At 39.4% G+C, this 24,848-nt stretch overlaps 1 protein-coding gene across 3 annotated transcripts in view; it reads left to right on the top strand.

Moving 5' to 3' along the window:
• The window catches only part of ODAM (odontogenic, ameloblast associated), a 41,356-nt gene extending 23,721 nt beyond the window's left edge, over positions 1-17,635 (top strand). Inside the window, exons 7-12 of one of the 3 annotated variants that reach the window (XM_085635308.1) lie at positions 261-356; positions 3,624-3,674; positions 7,622-7,708; positions 9,336-9,488; positions 12,231-12,297; positions 17,233-17,635. In XM_085635308.1, coding sequence (XP_085491434.1) covers positions 261-356; positions 3,624-3,674; positions 7,622-7,708; positions 9,336-9,488; positions 12,231-12,260 — 417 coding nt within the window. In that variant the 3' untranslated portion in view covers positions 12,261-12,297; positions 17,233-17,635. The remainder of the gene's footprint in view (positions 1-260; positions 357-3,623; positions 3,675-7,621; positions 7,709-9,335; positions 9,489-12,230; positions 12,298-17,232) is intronic. The other 2 variants (XM_085635316.1, XM_085635324.1) reach the window with 2 other exon arrangements.
• Positions 17,636-24,848: the final 7,213 nt, after the last annotated feature.

Genomic DNA, 24,848 nt, shown 5'->3' with positions numbered 1-24,848 from the left:
TTTTCTTATTAATAGCAAGTTCAGTTTGTTTGTGAATTATACTGAAGATGCTAGCTGTATGTTTAAGACAAAGGTCCCTAGATGCACACAACTTCTGCCCTCAAAGTGTGAAAATGTGAATTTACACAAAGATGCCGTACTTAGTAGAGCCCTCTAGGTTCCATCATCCTTTACTACGATGATGGCCACGCAATCCTCCCTAAAAATTCCTCCTCAATTATATTTGAAATTGCACTCCTTCATTATCTTCCCCCAAACAGATGATGCAATATTACCCATTCTACATGTACCCACAACAACAACAGCCTCCACAACAGGCTCCACAGCAACCAGGACAGCAACAGCCCACTGATCAGGTACTAAACATTCATATTTCGGGGTGTAAATCTTCAGGCTTATTGGTTAAATGACAAAGTATAAGAGAAATTGAGAAAATTAGCCTACCAAAAATGGTTTTGATAACAGTGGTTGTTTAAAGCTGTGAGAATGCATCCTTCTTAAGCAATGCATTAAAACTGTCACTTTACTCACCAAATTTTTAGGCCTGAGACCAATCTGTACATGGTCTACTGATTCTAATTTAGCTTTAAGAAATGGAAACGAGAAATGATTGTGATAATCCACTTTTCCATCCTAAAACAGACAAAACAAATGGGTAACAATCTTTAAGAACCTTAATCAGAAAATTATCTGTGTACCTACATTTAATTTTGGCAAGTCAGTACAAATATTTATTTAAGTGCAAATTCATGTTTCTAATTTACAATGTCTTGAATTCTTTTTTGGGAGAGATCTTTAAAATGACACCGGTATAGAATAATTTTAAGTTGAGTAAATCTTCTCCCAGGAGTGACTTGTGGGCATACCAGGATCTGGTGGACACCTACAAAAAGCAATGAACCTACAAAAAGCAATGAACAAACAGAGTTTTAAAGTTAATTTGCCAGCTGAAAACAGATGGAGGTTTAATCCAGTCACGGGCTGGAATGGATCAGTTTTCATTGTACAAAAGGGGAAAGAACATCACCAAAATCGGTGAGATGTAGGGAAATGGACTTCTAAACGGGAAGCAGTTTGTTTAAAATAAAATCAAAAGTTATTCAGTGTATTTATGCTAACGTGCAACACCTTGCCATACAGAAATGTTTGCTTGTTGCATGTCTAAATATTTACTCAGGTGGGTATTCCTGGGAAGCTACAACAATTTTTTCTTTCCTGTTGTACAATATGGAATTCTTATTGAATGCCATTCCAGGCTTTCTGTGCGAATTAAGTTACAGATCTTGCCATTAACAATAACCTGATAAAACAGTAAACACAAACTGCAGAGAAAAACTGCACAAATGTTGCTCCACACTTGAAGGGATTAAATTGCCATTTGCTGCCTGTTAAATCTGCCCTAATGATGGCTATTTTGAGGAACGCTTCTAAAGGAAAGGATATGTTCAACTTACATCCAACTAATGGAGTAAGGTTTACCATACATTTTTATTGTTTAGTTAATTAAAACCATAATAATATTAAAAGTACACACCAGATTCAGAAATAAAAACTTAAGAAACACTTCTTCAAACATGAGTTTGTTATCAAACTCCTCAAATTAATATACTTCAGCTAAAAACCAGATAATACAAAACTTAAAAAACGGAAATGACATTGTTGCATTGTTGCAGTAAAGTGGACAAGGTTCTTAAGCCACAAATGTTCCTGGAAAAGTACTGCAGTGCTGTTAAGTGTGTAGACGGAGATATGTTAGCGATCAGATTTCTATGATTACCAGAAGACATTCAGTTAGGGTTGTTTGTCATCCAGCATTCAGTATTGTTAGGGAAATCCTTTGTAACCCATAGTGGCTCTGACTCAACCCTTATATTTTCTGGACCTTTTGAGCAGCGAAAAACCAAACCCTTATCAGGTGAGCTAGAACAGGTTTGGCCAGGATCCAATGATATTTTGTGGGAAACGGTTTACTAAATAAAATACTTCATTGTGACAGCACATTTGCATGTGCCTCAAACTTTCTTGCAACTTCTCGGTGACTGAACTTTACTTTCGTAGCTTCTCTTGGATTATCAGGGAGCCAAGAACAAAGGCGATGTACTCAATCAATTTTGATTCAATCCTATTCATTCCAGGGAGTGCAGAGAATAATTTTCAGATTTTTCTTTAGTTAAGGATGTCTTCAGGTCAGCGAGTGACGTATATTCTTTGTGTGGAATTAATGTAGCATCCCCCTGTGATTTATTCCCTGGGGCACTGATACTTCTCAAGATGTTAGGGCATACCTCTCCACCCTGAGATGCCACTTGAGCATTCGCGTCTCAGGAATGTGGACTGCCTCCTCCCTATACGGTGACCAAATCATCTTTTGCCAGCCTGCCCATCTCAACAGCATTCAACCCTCCTACTACAGGGAGGGAAGCACACGTTATTAAGTTTGCATGTCTTATTTCACCTGAATCCAGAGGGACACAGGTTTCTAAGGGCCCATTTGTTATTGTTTCTTCCCATGTCAGCTAAGGCAGAGTTTGACATTCTTTGGAGGAACTTGGTAACTCAGCACCGGTGTCAGGTTTTGCGACATCACTAATTGGCATCCCCAGTTTCGCTTTAGTGTCAGGCTCCGCAGTCAGAGGGGGTATCGCCCTTACTTCAGCAAATTACTTCACACACCTGTTAACTGGAGCTATTTGTTCCCTTGGCTCTTCCAGATCTTTGTTTAGGACCATGGGAGCTCCGATGCATTTCCCCTAGTGTACACTGTGATTGAAATCATCCTTGCATAGTGGTGCGTCCTAGAGGTGCCTAAAAACTTGGAAACGCCAAAACTTTTAGTTTTCTAAAGCGTTTTGGTTCCTTGTAGTTTATTCAAAAAGTCTTGCAAAATACGTATTTACAATCAGTTTTCTCGATGTTATTTAGTTTTCTTTTACTGTAAAGTGATTATTAGCATAAGCGTTGTTAAAAATAACTCATCAACACATTTCATAACATTTTATTCAACAAAGTTAAATAAAAAAAAAAAACTAGAATTATGTTAACAACGTTTTAAATGGATGGCATCATTTGCTAGAAGGTGTACAAAGTTACACAAGTTATACAAAAAGTTGGTGCAATCAAATAAGTAAAATAAGTAAATATGTAAAATCTTCATTGCAATTAAATAAGTAAAATAAGTTGAAATTGTTTGTTAAAAACTGCTCTTTGTTGATATCATTTTCCATGTATGGGAGCATTTGTCTCACATAGAATTTGCCACAGTCGCCTATTTACATTAGAAAATCATTTATAGTTAAGTGTGGAAAGATTGACGATTAAAACTTTATGAAAACATCTAACCTTTCAATAACCGGAATTTAGCCAATTAAAAAGAAAATTAACAACTCTAGTTTCCGCTGCCCATGACTGTCATTAATGTCAATCAACTCTCATCACTGAAAAGATAGGAAATGCAAGCATTTAAGGAAACCCTGATACACATTAATGATGCTGATTGTACTGTGCTTGCGAGAAAACAAGGGCCTTTAAAGTCGTGTTATTTTTTTTATCGAGGACTACACATATGTTCAGGTGATGCACTCTACAAAATGACAACTAACACATAATTAACATTTTTTTGACAGAACACCCCATTTATCAATCAGCGTGGATTTGTTCCTCAGCAAGCAGCACCAGTAAGTGGATGTTTTTACAGAGGTTGTGTACCCATACTTGATCAAGATGCGAAAGAAACATTTTATAAAGGTATTCTGGCTGCCAGCTAGGATCTTACATCAACAAGTCCTTGTCCAATAACTGCCTGCTTATAACAAGGGAAATATGTCCCTTCATCCTGTCAGCGGCGTAACTTGCACACAGGTGATGTCTGTGCAATGATCCTGAGATGGCCTATGTGACAAAATGCCAACTGGTTAGAAAGTTTCAGTGTCTGAAGTGAAGCTGAAGTCCATATGTCCATATGTCAATTTTGGGATACAAAATCTCAAAATGAAGTATATGTAATATCTTTTCAAATTGTAAATGAAAGAAGAACCATTTTTTGCAGGTGAAGTACTATTTAATTATTTCTCTGCAAAATAATCTTTAATTACTCATTATCGAAATACTGATGAGGGGGGAATTGCAAACTGTCCATTTAAAACGGACTGCTCTTTTTTCCCACACATATTTTGGAAAATAAGACCTGCCAAAATGTTCTTGGAGAAAAAAGGCAAAAAATTGGTAGTTTCAGGGGTCAATGCAAAAACATCAATTTGCCACGTTATTTCCAAAGTCAAGCTTCAAAATTCAGACTCACTCACTAATTTCACCTTTGGGACACACTGTGAAATCTCACAGTTGAAGGATTGTTGTTTTTCCTGAATGTATGATGGTACAGCGCATTCCGTTGCCACGCATGCCTTAACCACGCATGCGTTACATTGCGAATGCCTTTACCACCCATAACCTTTACCACAAATTTCTTTATAAGGAATATGCCTTTACCACGCATGCATTTACTACGAATTTCGCAGTACAGGTCGTCAACAGGATGCGGAAGGGTCTCTCCATCTCCTCTAAAGACACTGATAGCCTTGACCACACTGGTGCCTTTACCACCCTTACCAGCATATGCCCGTACCACCAGTGCAAAGTATATGCCTGTACCATTCATACCTTTACAACGTTAGCTCGTTGTAAAGGCATTCGTGATAGGCATATGCGTTGTAAAATAATGCATTTTAATGGCTATGTGTGGTAACAGTGCATGTGGGTTACAGCCTTGTTGTAATGGCTGTTTCCCTTTTTTGCCACAATCTCAGAATCAGGCTATATACCAGTTTTATCTTAACCATTTTCTTAGTCCACACAGTAAATTATTAAGGTGGGCTCTATAAACTTTCTAAATAAATAATTCTGATTTATTTTTGATAGGGTAAAAGGTAAATCTTTTTACTAAGCACATACATTCAAGGAAGAGAGGCAGGCACATTCTCTAATTCTGAGATTACAAGAGGAACAACACATTTTAAAAAACGTCCTTTTTTCGATTTCCATTATATTTCATGTTTAGTGAATTTCCTGAGGAAAATTGAAGCTATTTTGACTTTTCTGCATGGTCACAGCAGATGTTTAAAAAAAATTCTAGACCCTGTCCTTGGTGGAATTAAAACTTTGCTCATTGTGACACTGCCATTAGGTGCAATAGTGTGTGTGCTGTGGCCCAAAATGGGATTGCTAAAAATCGTTTCACCCAATTTGTCTATTTAACTTTTTTGGAAGGGCATAGCAGATGGTTCAGGAAATGCATCAATGGCATGGATGATACATTTCATATACGGGTTAAAGTATATATATATAGACACCACAGTCCTTTAATACCAACTCCTCGGTAAAAATCAGGTATGGAGCACAACGTGCAGTTGAAAAAATAATAATGTGCTTTATTCCATCTACAAATGGCAAAATCAAATCAAAATCTCATGGCAAGTGCCCAGCATTACGCGTTTCGACCGCGTTGATCACATATATATATATATACACCACCCACATATGATAAAACATAGGGCTGCCAGGAGCACGACTCTGCCCTGGCTGGGCTTCATTTTAAAGGCAATGCAATTACACATCCTAAGGAAGGGTGCCACAACTGTGTACAAAACATATTTTTATATTGATAATTCACCCTTAATGTGTACCTTATGAGCTCACAAGCCAGGCTGTCTCATATGTAAAAAAAAGTGCCACACTGTAAATGTAAAATGTATGTCATCACAGAGTCTTAAATTGCTATTTGACTATGTAGGCATGTCTGTATTTTCCATAAAACACGCCTAGGTGGTTTTAAATGATTTAATTCCATAGCCCCACCTGAGCAAATGCTAGCAAAGTCTTTCAAAGTTGTTGTCTACTTAATGTTCAAAATCTGATTTAATGGTGGAATCAGATTTATAATAATTTGAGTTGAAAATACCTTTATAAGAATGTACTTTAGAATGATAGACCTAGCTCAAAACCGTTTGTCACTCCTCACACCCCCACATCTGGACATTCTTGTCTGGGAGCGTTAAAGACCCTGGCATAGAAGACAATGCCCTGCCTCTGAGCTGAAGAAGGAAATGGTCATTTTAACTAGTGAACACTTAGTGGAGATTAGATATCAGGAGTGGACAGCAACAACTAGAAGAAGAAAGGGCAGCATTGGTACTACTCATTTGACTTAAAGATACCAAGGTGGGCTTACCAATCAAATCCTAGGATCCTCCTGGATAGACAGACTCAATTCTCTGGGGGGAGAAAACCAGTTTTGAAACTGTCAGGTGGGAGAAGAACTATTCACAATAGGGGAGTGACTAAGGAGCTGAACACAGGCCTGCCTGTGACATTATTGAAGCAGTGGTTTCTGGGCAATTTTACATTAAGACAGAAATGAAGTGCTGCAAAAGAAGGTGAGAACTACAAGGAATTACATTTGATTGGGTGGCAGAACTTCTATAATCACTTTCTAGAGCACTGGACACATCTGGCACTTAACCACTACCCCCTCAGAACATTACTGGACCAACAAAGACTTTATCTAAAGAGGAAGACCCAGCTGTAAGAAAATTACTCAAGGACTCATGACTTTACTTCAAGAAAAGTACTCCGAGACTTCTAAATCCTGCTGCAAGAAAGATGTCAGCCAACTCCTAACTTCTGCTGACCTTCAGGGAATGAAATTGATTTTCAAGGGTCAGGGGCCGGAACTCCTGTGTTCATGCGCCAATAGCAGAAAAATGAAGAACTCCTCTCTCCATGAGGGCCTATCTGACCACAGATGGCTGGACCCTACAGGAGACTTGGCTGGAGAGTGAATTAGTGCTTAGAGGCAGCCTGTCCTAGGACACTGAGGGTTTGCAGGACTGATTAGAGCGAACTTTTGAAGCAATTGTGGAAAGGTAAGACTAAGGCCTTGATCTAGATTTAACTGGAGAGTACTTTGTCCGTCAGGGTGGTGAAGATAATCTACATTCATAGTCTGAATCTTTCATTCAAATTTATATTTGGTTAAGTTGAATTCTTTCTTTTGAAAGCCCATATAAAACATTTTAAATGAGGAAACACTCCCAGGAGCCAACTCAGGTTTTCTCACTCTCCCCCTTTCACCCTTCTTTTCTCCTCTCTCTACACCAGTTCTCATCCTTGTGATATTGCAGCATTCATCATGGGGAGGGGTGTTTCCTCACTTTCCCTCACAGACACTCCATGGATTCTTGCCCCTACAATTTTTCTCTCCCTGTAGACCCAGACCTTTCCCTCTTCTACAATGATGGCATTATTATTATTATTATTATTGTTATTATTAATACTGTTGTTGTTGTATTGTTGTTGTAAATACTATTTTGTAACTCTTGTTTTCAGTTTTATGGCTTTTTTTCCATTTTATATAAATTGCTTTCACTGAATTTGTTTTTCAATCCAGTTGATATGAAAAATGCACTTTACGAAATCAAATGATGTGAACATATTTGGCCTGCTGTAAATTTTGTAGACTAGGATCAGATTTTAAAATAAGCCATGGGATTTTCCAGATTGGAAAAGGTATTCTCATACAAACTATATTTGTCCCTTCATAGTATGTACTCTGTTCAAAATCTCATAGGTAGTTCCAGGTGCACAGCAACAACAGCAGCAGCAGCAGATGCCCAATGACCCTTCAGCAGGAGGCGCACTTACAACCCAGATAATGGTAAAAACCTATCATTCAAGAATGACCGATTGACTCACAGAGACAGTACCACCCAATGATCCACCCATACCCCTACACCAATAGAGAAGACACTCCCTTGGCTAAGCTAACTGGAGACAGTCACAGTAGGGATACATTTTCAGAAGGCCATGTGGTCTAGTAGGTCATATGTGACTTCCGTGTTATGGCAATATAGCACCATAGAAAAATCTCACACAGAAATAACGAAATGTTTTCAGCATTAATATAGATGTACAAAAACAAAAACACAACACAGGGTTGCAAAGCTTAAAATATTTGTGCTTTCTTTTCATACATTCCTTCTTGATTTATTTTATTTTTTGTTTGTGTAGTAATTCAGTTACACAGGTTTTTTTGTGCAGCAAGTTTGTGCTCTCCTACACTGGTGCACAAGCCACCAAGATGAAAGAGGCAGTGGTTGCTGCTATATATACAAATTTGACGTTTTTGAAATTGGTGACATGAGAGATTAACATTAATTATAAAATAATTGCATTTGAGACATTGTTAGCCAACCATAAAATAGCTATTCAATACGTACTTGTTAATTCAACAAATAATATGGTGACTCATTCGTAACTAACCATACTATAGCTATTGAGCAGGAGCTAGTTAATTGAACAAAAAATAGGTGTTATATGTAAAATAAGAACGAATCAGAATGAAACCGTGACAAAAAGCCACAGTACAACGACGATAGGTAACAGGACAAATACATAGTATTGTTAAGTTTAAAAACGAGGATTCAAGATGGAAATTAGAAATGTGGAACATGAAAGAAGGATACGTTTTTTACTAATAAAAGCATTAATAATCTTTAAACAATTGTATAAATAGGGGTTCATGAAAAGAGCTTAAGGTAGGAACCATCATGGCTTCAGAGTTTCTGGAAATAAGTCATTAAAAAATAACTAAAAGTACATCAAAAGGACTAAACGAATAATTCATTTAAAGACCTTAAAATAGAACTTATCCAGCGTTTGTAGCACCCTGGTTGTCCTCAAAGTGATATATTCACCTTCCTGTATTGATACCTAATGTTAGAGAAGCTTTTACAACCCATAGATTGTCATAGGACTTATCATACAAAATATGTTCATATATGTGGAGAGAAAAGGAAATACTGGCGATTAGGATGCAAATATATTGCAAACAGTGTTGTTGCATGGCAACAGTGATGCCCATCTGCAAACGATTAATATAACAAAGTGATTCGAAAATAATAATCAATATCCTCATAATAAAACAGACATTTTTCAATACTCACAGACAAACTGTATTTTATATACTTCCCACTTACTTGAGAAACAAACTAACATATTTATATTATAGATATAATGATGCATAAATCACCTACAATTGTACCTCATATAGTGAAAGTAAATGTTGTGACCACATAGAGGGAGAAGGCTGTGGGTTAACATTGTGTGCAGACCAATGTGGTCTGATCTGTGAAAAGCAATTGCAGAGGAACATGGGCTCATGCTCTTGCGGATAGTGTAAATACAGCACATTTAATGGCTGTTACCACATTCAGTGAGGCAGGAGTGTATCTAGGATATACACTTCCTTTAATTGTCTTGTCTGTCTTTCATTGTGACTGCAGCCCTTTGGAGGTGTGATGCCACAGTTCCATGGAGACAGGATGCACTTTGCCAATGGAGGTCTGATGCTCCCCACCACTACAGCTACCCCTGGTGCTGATGCTTTGGCTTCCTCTCCAGAGCCAACTGGTGATGCCAACTACATGAAAGACAAGGTACTACTGTCAGGGTCTGTAATGCGATGTGTTTGTGATTTGTTTTGGGATAAATGCATAGGTAAATTTGATTTGCAGAGCTAAGGCAGATGATAACCTAGCTTTTTGATCACATGAGTACAAAAAGATTTTTACCAAGAGAATTAGATGTTGTAGTGGCATGGTAGGTTTTACTGTTTGATTGTTGTTGGTTCATAAATTCTTCTCATAAATCCTTTAGTGTGCAGTATGATCATCACTTACAGCATTAAATATGCCATGCATTTGAGATTATCGATTTCCATGGATCAGTAAATAGAACACTAACATAGATTCAGCTTCAGATCAGGATGAATAACCATCTCCTTTGTTTCTTTGTCTTTCTTGCTCGCCCTCCCCCTTCGTCTAGTTTGCTTTATTTTCATCTCTACCAACATCTTGTCTCTTTCAAAATCTCATATTTATCACTTTCTTCCACCAGTAGCTCTCTTATTGCCTATCTCTTTAGGAGCCCGATTCACAAAGGTAAACTGAGACGAAAGTCTAACTTTACGACTTCTCGGTATCCACAAAGGGCATTTACGAGTAATAAAGCTAGACTTTTGTCTCAGTTAAACTGAAGTTTTGGTCATAAGTTTAATTAAAACCAAAAGTATAAGGACTCTCTATCGCTCTCCTCTTCTAGTTTTCCCTTAAGACTTTCTACAAGAATTCATAAGCTAAACTCACTTCCCCAATATGTGCATGGAGCCACAAAACAAGGTTTGGCAGACCCACTCTAAAAGCCAAAAAATCTGCGTAACATGCATTCTACTAATATAAATGTCCAAGTATGTGGTCCACCACACCTGAGGACTGCTTTGATACAGCCCCCAACCGGTGGTAAGTCTCTCCCGCTAATATCTCATCTCCCAGGAACTATGGCCGCAGATATGCGTATTATGTGTTAACGTGGTGCGTGCCCTCCGTGTCATTGAGTAATACAGGCTGATATGGAAGTTTTAAATATCTTCAGCCAAATTTTGTTCCAACTTTTTAACTCAAACATATGCCGAATGTCATATTTCCACAAGAGTTCAATTGACGATTTAGTCATGATAACTGCTGGTAGATGGATTGATCTACAAATAATGGCAGCTCTCCGTCTAGTAACATTCCAAATCAAATTGTACAAGAAAGCTGGTGAAGTATCAATATGATTAAGTGAAAATAAATGTGAGAACCTAGATAAAAAGTAGAAAGGGAGATATGCAGTAACACATGGTTCTTAAGAAATGTACTGGATAGTGAATAAAAGGGTTGTAACATTCCAAAAGATATTATAGAGGATTTATCCCAAAGCTGATTAGCACAGTATATTTTGTAGACATATTTTTATTGCCATTTAAAGAATTCTCTCATACACTTCACATCATAGACCAGATAATTTATCTACCAGATCAGCATGCTGAGATTACAAACATGGAGTACCATCATGTGGCACTTGTCTCCAAGCATTTTAGTAAACAGTTAAACAAGATACACTTCCACATCGTTATGTGCTGGCCAGTATTAGTGCGTGTGGGAATGCTATCAATCCATGACATCCCATTTACGGTATGTCTGGGGAGGCTGAGGCCAATTACATGGTGGTCAGTGAATGGGTAGTGTGCACAAGTCCTACTTGACTCCATAGGAATTCCAAAATATAGGGGGTGACTGGGAGAAAAATATAAAAAATAAAATAATAACAATACCCCGTATCGTAGGATGTGCATAGCCATACTGCAAAAAACATTGCTCTGGGACTGCATGTGTCATGTGATAAGGGATATTTTTTTGGGGGGTTGTCTGGTATAGGACAGCAAATTGCACATGCTTTGTGGCAGTCAGGAAGACAGGGTCCAATCGGTAGGCAGGGAAGGTGGTCAGGCGAACAACTCATGTAACGTTATATCATTGACACAGTCAAAGTACATGGAGGAAGGAGTATTATCCCATTCATCTATTCACCTACTCCCCCCTCTAGAGACCCTACGGCACTCCTCTCTCCTGGGTCCCCTACTTCCTCTCCACTTTAATGGTCATCTGAGGCATCCCACTCAAGATCCACATCCCTTCCCGGGTGCTCCCAGATATCCAGTACTTCTGTCCATAATTCTACTATAGGGCACCTCCTGACTTCCCTGACCTCCTCTCGATGAAGGGCCCTATCCTCAGCCCTAGCCCAGGTTGTGAAGTCCCATACCCACGTTTCAAGCATATGTCCCGCACTTGGTTTCCATCCCATTGCTATTCTGCGGTGGCCAACGTGAGGGCCAGATCTAGTAACCTAGTGCCCACTTAACGGGTTTTGGAATTGGAGAATCCGCCTAACAGGCAAGTTTACACCGTTCAGGGAAGACAGCGCCCCAGCGCGGTATGCAGTCGGAGGTGAACTGCGGTCCAAAACACCTGGAGCACAGGACATCCCCATGTCATCTGACATAAGTGCGCATCAGGCAGTCCGCTTTGATTAATCTAGTATACATACCTCTTTCTATCCAATGCTTCTTCTAACAGAAGGATTTGTTACATATATTTAATTGATTATTATTGCCGATTGTAGAGCAAAAGAATCATCTCAAGAATAGATATTCAGGAAATAGGTGTTCACGAACAACAAAATTTGTGTAACTTAATATATAACATTTGTGTTTAATGAAAAGCTTAATGAAAACTAAAAGCAACTCCTTTGTGAGGTACGAAAAGGCTGGTAATGACACCAATACATTTGCCTTCCAGGCCAGCTTTAATCCATTCATGGAGCCATAAGTGACTGACATAGATGAATGGTGTCAGTAATGCATATGTAAGTATGTTTTCTCAACATGATTCCCCATTATCTTTTTCGCACTTGCAACTGAAATTTAACAGTGTTCTGCCTGTCTTACCTTGCAATCAACCTTAGTGAATGTAGATTGTGTGACAGCTGTGAGGAGAAGTGTGTTTCAGCAGTTGCATGGGACTGGAATATTATGGTTGCTCTAAACTGGAATCTATTGGTTGGGTAGCTAAGAGTGTTGTAATGATGCAAAACTCAGATGATTTTGTAGTTTCCCTTTGTTGACATTATTGAACATTTTGTATAGACCTCTGCAGTGATGACAGTGGGATTAAAGCTACTAGTGATGGCAGTAATATGTATTTTGAACTTGCAGGAGGGACAGGAAGAATTTGTAACCGTAAAGCAGGCTATTGCAGGTCTGCCCGTGTTGAGTTTGCATGGCTGTTGTGTGTGGCTTTATGTTGTAGTGTGTTCTGCCACAGGTAGTGATGGCCAGGCTTAATGGAGTACAAAGTGGTCCACCCAACCTACACGCAACATCATGCCAATTTTATCATTGTTAAGTTTCACATTGTTTGCACTTGTGTCTTCAGATGCATTAAAGACTTACAGGTTCAAGTACTTGATATGGGATACTGGCAATGACTTAGAAATTTACAGCACACTATTGAGACTACCAATTGCAGATGGAGGATAATGCAAAAGGTCAAAGGGATGAGTATGAGGGAGGTTCTTTAGGTATGTAGCATGACTGTAGATAAAAAAGAAATGGGATGAGGGAAAGGAGAAAGGAGAAAGATGAAAAGTAGGGCAGACTATCAACTATGCGGAGCTGGGTGATCAACGAAGACGTAATTGGGCCAAGAGGAAATGAAGATTTGGTCTTTGAGAAAGGATTTGTACATGAAACGGACATCTGTTCAGAGACAAGAGACAAATCACACCAGATGCTGAGAGGGGAAAGACTAAGATGATCTCACATGCAAGTGATCTAGAGGTGACATTATCCAAAAAAAGAATGCTCAGTGAATACTGGAGACTGTCCACAGAAGAGGGCGGAGTTGACTGAGATTTTTTTATGTATTTCAAAAATGAATAGAGGTGTGTGTGAAGTGTATAAATTTTGCAGTATGAAATGGTGCAGGAATGATCAACCATAACTGAAGATTATGGTAGACTTACAACAGCATGATAATTGGATACCAGAGTGGGCCAGTGGTTCAATGTTGTATTATCATGAGTGTCTGATGACGAGTGGTAATTCTGACTCCTGAGTAAGCCCATGTTTATGCATGGGTCGGAATTACGAGTTTGAAGGTATTTAACACATCAAATAATTATCCAATATGTTAAAAAACTCAACCGCTGTTAAATTTCGTCAGGTCAAACCTGCCGAAATGTAACTAGGGGAAAGCATTCAGTTTTTACTGTATCATGCGGATTTTGTTGTGTTAAACACCAAAATCTACACGTTGTTCCCCACAGGTGTTATTTATCACACCTGATAAATAACATACCCTCTGGCATCGTTATTTATCAGGTGCGTTAAATAACACTCACGCTCATAATTAGGCCCGAAGTGTCCATTGATTTCTGAACCCTTTGAAGTGAAGCACTGTATGAAAAAATTGATGAGGCAATTTGATGATAGGGTTGGGAGTCAGGACAGCATCCCCCACGTGGAAGATTTTCAAGCAATACTCAAGGTTGAAGAAATGTTGTCATGAGAACGCATATATGCAGGAAGTCAGAAGGAAGTTTGAGTAGGAGCACAAGAGGGTACCTGTGCATAATTTAGAATGGAGTATTTCACTGCATCTTCTTTTTTTTGTGCTCCATGGTGTTTGGTATGAGTGTGGACAGAAAACATGAGGGGCTTATTTACAAGCCCCTTGCGCCGCCACTGCATCACTTTTTTCCATACATAAAGTGACACTGTAGGCCTTATTTATGAGGTTTTGCCATAGGGAAGCACCTCAGGCCTTCCTGCAGCGCTGCCCTATGGCAAAAGAAAAGGGGAGGAATGTGCCATATCAGATACGGCGCTTCTGTCCTTGTCCCCTGTGCTGGTGCACAATGGACTGTTGCGCGCCAATACAGGCACCTTTGCACCATGGTACAAGAGTGCCGGTATTGCGGAGATGATTATTTTTGTGCAGGAAGGGAAACCTTCCTGCACAAAAACAATCACAAGAGGCTTTTTCCTCTTTCTATGTGTGCTGCAGAAAGCGATTACTCGTAAATCTGGGTCAGTGTCAAAAAGCCATGGATGTGGCTGGTAACACCCCCAGTAACACCCAGAAAACTGCGTTAAAGGGAACGATATTTACAAGGCAGCATTAAGCCAAAAAACGTGGCTTAATGTTGCCTCGTAAATATGGAGCAGACTTCTGCGCCACCGGAGCATCACAAAAAGTAACCTTCAGGCGGCGTAAGGGGCCACAGAAATAAGGCCCTGAATGTTTAGGGAGGCGCTGTATTGCGGGGACATTGTTATAGCTATACCACCATAGAATGTCCCTGCATGAGATGTACCAAAGAAATATAGAGCTTGGTAGAAAGGAGAGATGCTTGAGCTTGGAGATAAGATGGGACATTTGTCCTCTTGTCTCTGGAAGGGCGCCTTACTTCCATGTCAAGATGCATGTTCGAGCTCTCCGCCCGTTTGACCTGTCCTTGACCATATTTGCTGGTCGCACATCTCATTGCCTCCAATATCACAAGCACATCATCTTTCATAATTTGTTCAAGTGTTAGGACTGCAATTATACACTATTATATAGCTACTTGTTTTTTATACAGTGCACCGTGAGCTTTTATTCCTTAGATTTGATCATTCTTTCTTCCACCTCGGGGCATTGTGAGTGCGACGCTCTGTAATAGGTGAAGATTTAAATTTGCTCAGCTCGATGGTTTAAACATCACCTTGTAACAGCCAGAAATCCTGTGTTCACAAAATATGTAATTATTGGTGCAACGTGTAATTTTCATGGCTGCAGTTACTTACGAGATCTTCCTTAGTTGCTACTGGCCACGCAGACACTAGTTATTTTATTTCTGGAAAGAAAAGACGTAGCATCTGAGGTAATGTCTAGGTAGGGCCCAGGCCTTCATTCACGTAAAGGGTCCTGCCACCAACATTGTTGTAAGAAACTAAAACTACTAAGTCACATGCATGACTTAATGCACCGATTTAAAAATTGTACTCCCAGAACTTTGCCTTTAAAAATGAGTCAGTTTGAGAGTAAAACAATTGCTACCCTCGCTCTGAATAACGCATTTGGCGCCTTCTTGTGGTTTGTGCCTTCTATCTGAATCAGAGTTTATTGAGAGTATTGTGTGACGAGCTTTATTTAAATTCAGGCAATATTTGTATCTTTGAAACAGTAACAGTTCATGGAGTGAGTGTGTTTTTGTGTCAATGAAGCAGCTGTGACGAATTATTATATCACAGGCACGTGGAAGAATTATAAAAAAGACTGGTAAAAATGTGGACATTTTGAATATGGGGAATCAGTTTCTACAATTCTGACATGTCCAGAAACAGTAAAACCTGTCTGAAATTCCTAAATCTACAATGTACATGTAAAGTTGTTATGTACGTGTACTTACCTTATGCACAGTGGGCCTTATTTATGGGATTTTGGTGTAGGGCAGTGCAGCAAGGCGCCTTGCTGCGCTGCCCAACGCCAAAGTGAGAAGGCGGGCAAGCACCGTATTTAAGCAATATGGCATTCCTGTCCTTTCTCTCTGCCCTGGAACCATTTCGGCAGCCTAGTGCCAACAAAGGGGCCTCCTTTGCATGCAGGATTGTTTTTGTGCAGGAAGGGACACCTTCCTGCACAAAAAGAATCCATTGAAGCACTTTCCTCCTTCTATGTGTGATGCAGAATGTTGCACACACAGAAAGAGGACGAAACAAGGAGAAATAAACATATTTGTCCTTGTTACGCCTCACCTCGTGAGGTGTACACATTTGGCGCTTCCCCAGGCTTACGTGATTTTGTAAATCTGGGGCAGTGTCAAAATCCATGGGTGTTGGATGGGAAATCTCACCGCAATGCCATGGAACACCTTCCGGGGCACAAAGTAAGGCAGCACAGCAATTTGCACTGTGTCGTCTTACTCATGATTTATTAGACCACTCAAAGAGACCACTCAAAGCCATGCAGGGTGGGTTTGCGTCGCTTCATGAATCAATTTGAGAGCCCTGAGTCATGCATGTACCACTTTATGTGGTGCAAAAGTGATGCTAGACTCTCATAAATAAGCCCCAGTGTTTGTAAATTATATATTTGTACGTTCCACGTGGATTTGTAGAAATGGATGTTCTGATAATAGTTCACGAGAGTGGCTAGGGATGTTCATCGCAAAATGAGTTTATACTCAACAAGCAATAATTTGGCGAGTATTCATAAATGTCTTGATTGTATTCACTACCCTTACCTTAGCATCTAAATGACACCTGCTGAAAGGCTGTAATTGTGCGAAAGTTTAAATAAATTGCCCTATTCTCTGCTGGCTTTGCTTCATGTCTAAGAAGTTGTCATATACACTAACACCTAATTTAATGAATTTTTATTTAATTTAAAAAAGAATTGTATAAAAGTATTTACACCACCAATACCTTTGGTTAGAAAAACATAATCAAACCATTCACTATTGTCAATTCATGAAGCTACATTTTCACTCTATGACATACATTATTACAAATACATAGATCAAAAGGACATATCTATAAACTCCTCTTAAACTATGCACACGAGGACGCTAAACTATGCACATTATAGTTTACAACTTTTTTTGTGAATAGTTAACAAATTTACAGATTTAGCTGACGTTTGTATAATTAATGTTAGTTATTGCTTATAATTTAGTGAAACAGTGACGATGATGTCAATATTCCATATACTATATAAAGCAGTGTTTGATATTATGTTTTATTTATCTTTTCTACAGGGAGAATTATGCTGAAAAGCCAAAGACACCTATTTCAATTTGATCACCTATTTATTCTTTTACAACTTAATGTTTTTCTTCAGCAGGCATGCTAAGTACCAATCTCATTTACACTGTGTATTTACATTTCTCGGTTTATTTTATAAACATTTCAACAGCAGTGTTTGTGCTGATTGGACTAATATTATAAGACTAATTATATGTAGAAAGCTTCATCAATGTTTGTCTTGGTGGAACTAACCTACATAAATATATACGTTTGTCACACGTTGTATAGTGAATCTTGTTACGTTTAACATGACAGCATTGAGATACCCCTTTAAATAAGTTTTGTTGAAGAGCCAGATTTATTTTTTTGGTTCCTGTCCATGTCTGATTAAATACATGTTTGTGACAAAAATAATGATTGTGTTCATGTGATTATTTTCCATGCTGTGAAAGCAGAGTAAATGGTCTGTTATTGCAAAAGGTGTCTGCATAAAGATTCAGATAAGAGGGCTTCATAATTGGCTTCCTAATTATCTACTATAATGCCCTTTTTTACATACATTGCACCATTTTTGATTAAGTAGCCATAAGTTAGCAGTGCAAGGAGAATGAGAAAGGGCAATGGTAGGGTTTGTGAATAATTATAAATAATCGTAGTCACCTCCACACCAAGGGCCTCATTTACAAACGTTTGACATAGGGCAGCGCAGCAAGCCTGCCCTGCGGCAAAGGAAAACAGCGGCAGTGTGTCATATCTATAAGATTTAGAGCATTCCTGTCCTTGTTCTCTACGCTGGTGCTCAATTAGCTGCCATGCGCCAAAGCAGGCATCCTTGCACCATGGTGCAAGGGTGTCCGCATTGAAGAGATGATTGTTTTTGTGCAGGAAGGGTCAACGTTTCAGTGTAAAAATAATCTATGGAGGCGATTTCCTCTTTCTATGTCTGCCGCAGAATACAGCAGACATAGAAAGAGGAGATAACTAGGAGAAATAATGGTATTTCTTCTCGCTGGGCCTCCACTACACTTCCCGTGGGGAGGCGTCGGCTTTTAAAGCATTGCCAGGTTTACAACCTGTTGTAAATCTGTGAATGTGTCAAATGACATGGGTGTTACATGGGAACACCAACAGTAACGCCCATGGCAAAACTCTCCATCATAGTGTGAGGAAACGCAGGGACTTGTGCTACATTGCCTCACTTCATTTCTACAAGGCCATTAAAAGCCAAGTAGGATGGCTTTACGTGGCCTTGTAGATATGGCTAAGCCTTGTGCGCCACCGGAATGTCACAAAAAGTTATGTTTCGGCGTCACAGAGGGCTTGTAAATAAGCCCCTCAGTCTAGCGTCCATTTTCCAATATCTGAGGGTGCTGGTCACAAATACAGTCAGCCACTCCAGTTTACTGCTATTTTTGTGCTGCCCTTACAAAAACTTCAAGCAATGTATAGTCAGTGCTTAAGTTACGCTTGCTGGCTTTTGTTGGTGCCTAGCACCGGCAAAGATTTCAAAACACTGCCACCTTTTAATGAGAATACGCCACATGGTGGCACTCTTTTCTTATTTTGGAGCACAGCATCTTAGTAGAGTGCTTAACATTTCAAAACACTGAAAGGAAAATATTAAAACTAGCACTTTCATGCCACCCCTACAGCCTGAGGTAACCTGGAATAGTCCAAAATGTCACACTTGTTTAATTTAGATGTTTAGTGACCCTCGGTGGAATACCTTGAGCCCTGGCAATTATATTTTGTGCAAATTAAAAGCTGTGGAAAGCACACATTTTAAGGATATAAACTCAATGTTTTTTATTTTCACAAAAATAGTTTTGATTCATTTAAATGCTTATTTTTCAAATTGCAATTCATATGATTGCCACAATATTATATGAGTATCTCAACGCGTTTCTGTTTTTTTCCTTACTCAAAGTGTTGCAGTAATCTAACATAAGAGCAAAGACAAAATTACAGTTCGAAAGTCAAAATTAATTAATATTCTATCATTCATGAAAGTAGTATCACTATTCATGACATAAAAGATCTGGAAAAAACATACCTATGATAGGAAAAGTGTGTTTGTAAGAACAATGCAAAACAAACATTGGCAACGCCAATAGAACTGGATTTTTGTTAGAGAAAGGGTTTGGAAAAAGTTGGGAAGCTATTTGTGTGTTGAGCCATTTGTCATAGAATAAAAAGTCGATAATGAGGCAAAATCTTGGGCCACAACAATATGGAAACTGGGAGCTGTTCCCCTTTGCAGAAAAGACTGCTTTGAGTAAGCAGATTTAAGAAGTACCCTTAAAGATGAGAGTTATGAAAAGTTGTCAGAGGATGAAGTGTGTGTTGTAAGAGGATAACTTAAAATGTATGTGTTAGAAATTGGGTTCCTGGTTGACTGGGGTACAAGCCCTGATCAATTATTAATGAAAATTCTAGCCAGGGTAAGCCACAAACACACCAGAAATTAACCTGTGCTCACCCTCTGATAGCTTAACACAGAGCAGCCAGGCTTAATTCACAGGCAATGTGAAGTATTTGTGCAACACTTAAAACAGTTAAAACACCACACAAAAAGATCCTCCACCAGGTTAGAAACATAGAGCTTGATTTAATGAACAAAACAAGACCAAAACAACACAACTCCAATTAGTAGAATCGGAGTTATGAATTTTTGAAGAATACATTGTAAAATAGTGCTTAAAAGCAGAAAGCACTAACCGGGGATATTTGGTCGAGCTAGACAGGGTAACATTCAAAAGTTAAGGCCGACTGCAATGGAGCAGGTCAAATACAGTTCCAGATCAGTGCCCCTTAAGGTTTGTCTTCCCAAGATTTGTGGCAAGAGTCCCATTCACGGGGAAGCAGGTCACCCTGAGCAAGAAGAGTGTTGTTGCCTGTGGTCAGTGTGGTGCAATGAACAGGCTGGGCATGGAAGATGTTAGGGCTGGTGCCTCACAGTGGCGATCCACGCTGGCGAAAGATGCTTGCTGTGCAAAGAGATGAATGTGTGGCAGCTCGCTCTGATTCTTTGTGCGAGCAGTACGGTCCCGGAGTGAACAGGCCCATTTGTCAAGAACCCAAAAGCTTGATTTAAGGAGCCAAAAAAAACTTCCAAGGATCCGGGACCTTAGGGGCACCTCTTGGGGGTCAGGAGCTCATTGAAGACAGGTCCAGGAGCTGTGGGGAGCCTATTATGTCCCTGAGGCTCAGATCAGGAAGCCAGCAGACTAACCCTTTGAGTCACTCTGGGGTTCTGGTTTCAAGATGGGTTCCAGGTACAGTTCTTCTTTCCCCAGGCAAGAGTGCAGCATATCAGCACAACAAGGCATCAGCTCTTCCAGAGTAGCAGTCCTGCAGAATGGCAATCCTTTCAGCAGCACAGTTGTCCTTCTTCTTGACAGAGTATCCACAGGTCCAGAATGGTATTGTAGTGATGGTGTCTGAGGTCCAGTTCTTATACCCAGTGGTGTCTTTGAAGTGGGGAGTCTTCAAATAGATCCTTGAAGTGCACAGAGGCCCTGCCCTTCCTGTCCTGGCTCCAGAGTCACTACAGGGTGATATGAAGCCCTTTGTGAGGGCAAAGGACACAGCCTATTTAGGCATAAGTGGTTCCAGCTCCTCCCACTGATCCTCCTAGGATGGCCCATCACGTCACATCTAAGCTCCCATTGTGTGTGGCTCTCAAGGGGGAATACACAAAGCCCAGCTGTCACCCACTCTAGACGAGTGATCAGAGGCAGGCAGCAGGCACCAAGAGGCTAAAGTAATAAAATGCCAACTTTCTAAAAGTGAGACTTTCAGAATTGCAATTTAAAATCTGACTTCACCATACATTGTGATTTTAAATTGTGATTCCAGAGACACCAAACCTGGGGGTCCAATACCTTCTTAATTAGAGATCACACTTATAAAATGTAATAAGGTAATCCCAATGATCTCCTATGAGAGAGATAGGCCCTTCAGTAGTGAAAAACGAATTTAAGAGTTTCTCACTACCAGGGGATGTAAGACGTAAAAAAGCATGTCTTACTTTTTAAATATAATATAACGAATCAAGAAGAGGGGAGAAAGAAGGAACTGCGATCCATTCAGCTTCCTTATTCTATATCAAAAAATCAAGTGGGGAATGGATCACTTGTCCTGAGTAACCAGGGTTTTTTTAAATTTTCGTATGCTATACTGATAAAAAACCCTCATTCACGTACAGAGGTAGCGGTGGCGGTATATCTTGGTTCTCCGCCTTTCTCTTTAAAAACGTGACAGCATCATCATTGGGTTAGTTTTTATGCTTCCTCCACCGGAAGGTGTACCACTGGTTAGTGCAGTAGTGTTCAGTGATGGTTGGGTATATACAGTGAGAAAAAAAAGGGAATAGTTAAAATGCTCGTACAGCCGGATAAAGTTTTTTAATAAATCTGGATTCAAGATAGTCTAAAAATAGTTCTGTGCGTAGGGGGATTTATTATGAATCTCCCGCACCTAATATGTCCATAAAAAGGACCTTTTTATGGACACAACCCTATTTAGCACCCTGACGTTGCTTGCAGACTACCCTTGCCATGTGAAAAGGGGAGTACAAAAAATTAAATGGATAGCAAATAGCTGAAAAACATAACATGATGCAAGGAATCAGTCCAATTGAGATTTTTTTTTGCATAGGACCTAGAGAAATCTAACAAATAACATTTGGAACTGCAGACACGTGGCACTTGAAGTGATTCTAGGAAGTCTTTTATTTTAACGCTGCTTCTGGCTGGTGTTTTAACTATTTCTGCTTTCCCGTCGGTTTGTGCCTCCCCTATCTTAGAGGGAAGCTTAGACACACAGCTGTTACCTGTATGTTGGCGCCTGCCCCTCTGTCTATGCCTCCCCTAAAGCACCGTAGCTGTTCCTGCCCAGGCCTCACGAATACTGTTATGGCATGGGTGAAGAGGCACACAAATACTCTTTTAAGCAATATGTTTTAATCTAGTTTTGTAATTTAACATATGCAGATGTGAATGAAAAATGCTTGTTTTCACTAATTCTTTTGGTATAAAGTATTTAAATGTGGACAAAAGAAGCTTTTTTGTTTGAATAATAACATATTTTATATAAATATGTATATATGTATACCCATATCCACAAAAAAGCAAGGACGCAACTTCCCAGCTGAGTTGCTTTTCAAAAGCCTTTATTGTTGAAAACCGGCATTTTCAGCTCCAAACATTTACAAGTTCCTGACGCGTTTCAGAGCCCCCAGGCTCTTTCTTCAGGGGATGATACTGCCAAACTGAAATGCAAGGTAGGCGCCATTAACTGCATGCATTATATATACAGCCCACGTGGGCTTCTCATGTGAGTCACGATTGCAGCATGATGGTACCTGTAATTTTGAGTCCAAGCAAAGTGTTCCCCATGTGGGTTCAGTTTAGGTAACAGTATCCTTTCTTTTAAACAAATAAAATGCCACAGTGGGTTTCGGAATGAAATCCCCAGTTTTCTTTTTCCATAACTCAGCTGCGCCTAAAGGTCATGAATGTTCAAACCTCTGTGGCCCCATACCCATATATACACATATTACCTACTGGCAGTCGCCAGTAGGTAGTTATAGTTAGGACCGATTTTCCATAGGAAATCCGCAACATTCTATTTAGAATAACTTTGGCGCCGGTTGACGAATCTTTGCGAAATTTTCAAAACTCGTGGCCCGCTCCAGTCCGCTTCTATCCTGAAAGTCTCGGGGTGATTCGTCAATCAGGGGCCGAGAAAAAAGGGGGTCCCAAAACGTTTTTTCCCCATGCAATTTTCTATAGGGACATTTAGTCGCAGCTACAGCCCGAACTGCTGAACAGAATTACACCAAATTTGGCAGAAAGTTAGACCTTGGTTCAGAGTTGTGCCTTTTGTTTAAATGGTGTAAATCCGTTCAGTAGTTCCTGAGAAAATCAAAAGTAAAATCACGTATATATCTGGGCGGAGCCTAACCACACATCTCATCGTGATATCTGATTGGCTGTCAGCACTTCATCCAAGAAGTGTTGGCAGTTATCTTGGGACCAACATACATGATAGCACCTCATTAAACAGCATTGCAGTTAATATAAGTTTTTAAGACTTTAGTTACATTACAAATCATTTGTTGATGGTACCATACTCACTTTAGGAATTGTGGTATGTTCTAAGGGGCTTTTACCATGTGAAAAAGCCTTCTGCTGGGATATCATGAATCATGTTTGAGAGAAAAATATTTTCTCATGCCTTTAGCACGGAGGTTTGGAAGGTGATCTATAAGCTAAACTTAGAGCATATTTTCTGTAAATTCACATTATCTTTCTCAGTCATGTGAGAATGAAGTCTGACATTCTCAGTAAAACATGTACATCCAACAAGGGCAGAGACTGTCAGTTGATTCCTTTGTGTTCTACTGCAGCTTCCCAGGGTGTTCCAAAGAACAACTAGAGCGCTAACAGTCCTACTTATGACAAACGTATGGCACACCTGAAGCGATCTTGATTGGAATAAAGTGGTAACCCTTAAAACATTTAATTTAAAAAGGGACAGAATGAGGGGGTTCATTTTGCCATAGAAAGTATGATTAGTGCTGCAGAAAGAAAAATTAGGGCACATTTTGAGAGACTTCTCAAATCCTCTTCTTTTTCACTGAAAAATTCTGACATGCAGACTGAAACATGCACTTTGAATACCAGCAGCAGACTTCTCTGGTGAGCAGTAGCTTTACTACAGTGATCTAATGAGCAACTAGAGTGCTACCAATGAGGAACTTAGGAAACTTCATAACAAATAAGTCTGCCAAGATGGCCACCAGAGACAAAAGAGCACAAATGTAGCACAAATATCACCCAGATGTAGCCCAAGTATAGCCCAATGACAGAATGTCCCAGAGTGTTCTAAAGAACAACTAGAGTGCTAACAGTCTTACTTATGACAAAAGTATGGCACACCTGAAGCCATCTTGATTGTAATAAAGTGGTAACACTTAAAACATTTAATTTGCAAAGGAACAAAATGAGGGGGGTCATTTTGCCATAGAAATTATGATTAGTGCTGCAGAAAGAAGAATTAGGGCACATTTTGACTTCTCAAATCCTCTTCTATTTCATTAAAAAATTCTGGCATGCAGATTGAAACATGCACTTTGAATACCAGCAGCAGACTTCCCTGGTGAACAATAGCTTTACTACAGTGATCTAATGAGCAACTAGAGTGCTACCATTCAGAATTTATGGCAAATGTGTGACACACCTGAATGCCTTCTTGATGGAACCAAAGTAAACAAGCATTGAAAATGCAATAGGTCTCGCCCTCGTTTAAGTTAAAGCAATTCTGTTTGTAATTAGGTGGCTTTTTAGCTTTGCTTTTATTAGTGTTTTTCAAACTTTTATGTACATAACATGCATATGCATGCATATATGTATATGTATATGTATGCATGCATTTATATTTGTATTTATATAGATATGCAGATTATATATATGTTTATATATGTATGTACATTATCTACTGGCGGTCGCCAGTAGATAGTTATAGTTAGGACCGAGTTCCCATAGGAAATCTGAAAATTCTATTTTGAATAACTATGGCGCCGGTTGACGAATCCTCGCGAAATTTTCAAAACTAATTGGGC

The sequence above is a fragment of the Triturus cristatus genome, chromosome 2_1, assembly GCF_964204655.1.
Source record: "Triturus cristatus chromosome 2_1, aTriCri1.1, whole genome shotgun sequence".
Lineage (NCBI taxonomy): Eukaryota > Metazoa > Chordata > Amphibia > Caudata > Salamandridae > Triturus > Triturus cristatus.
Note: the sequence above shows the minus strand (reverse complement) of the source record. Positions and strands in the feature narration are given on the sequence as shown.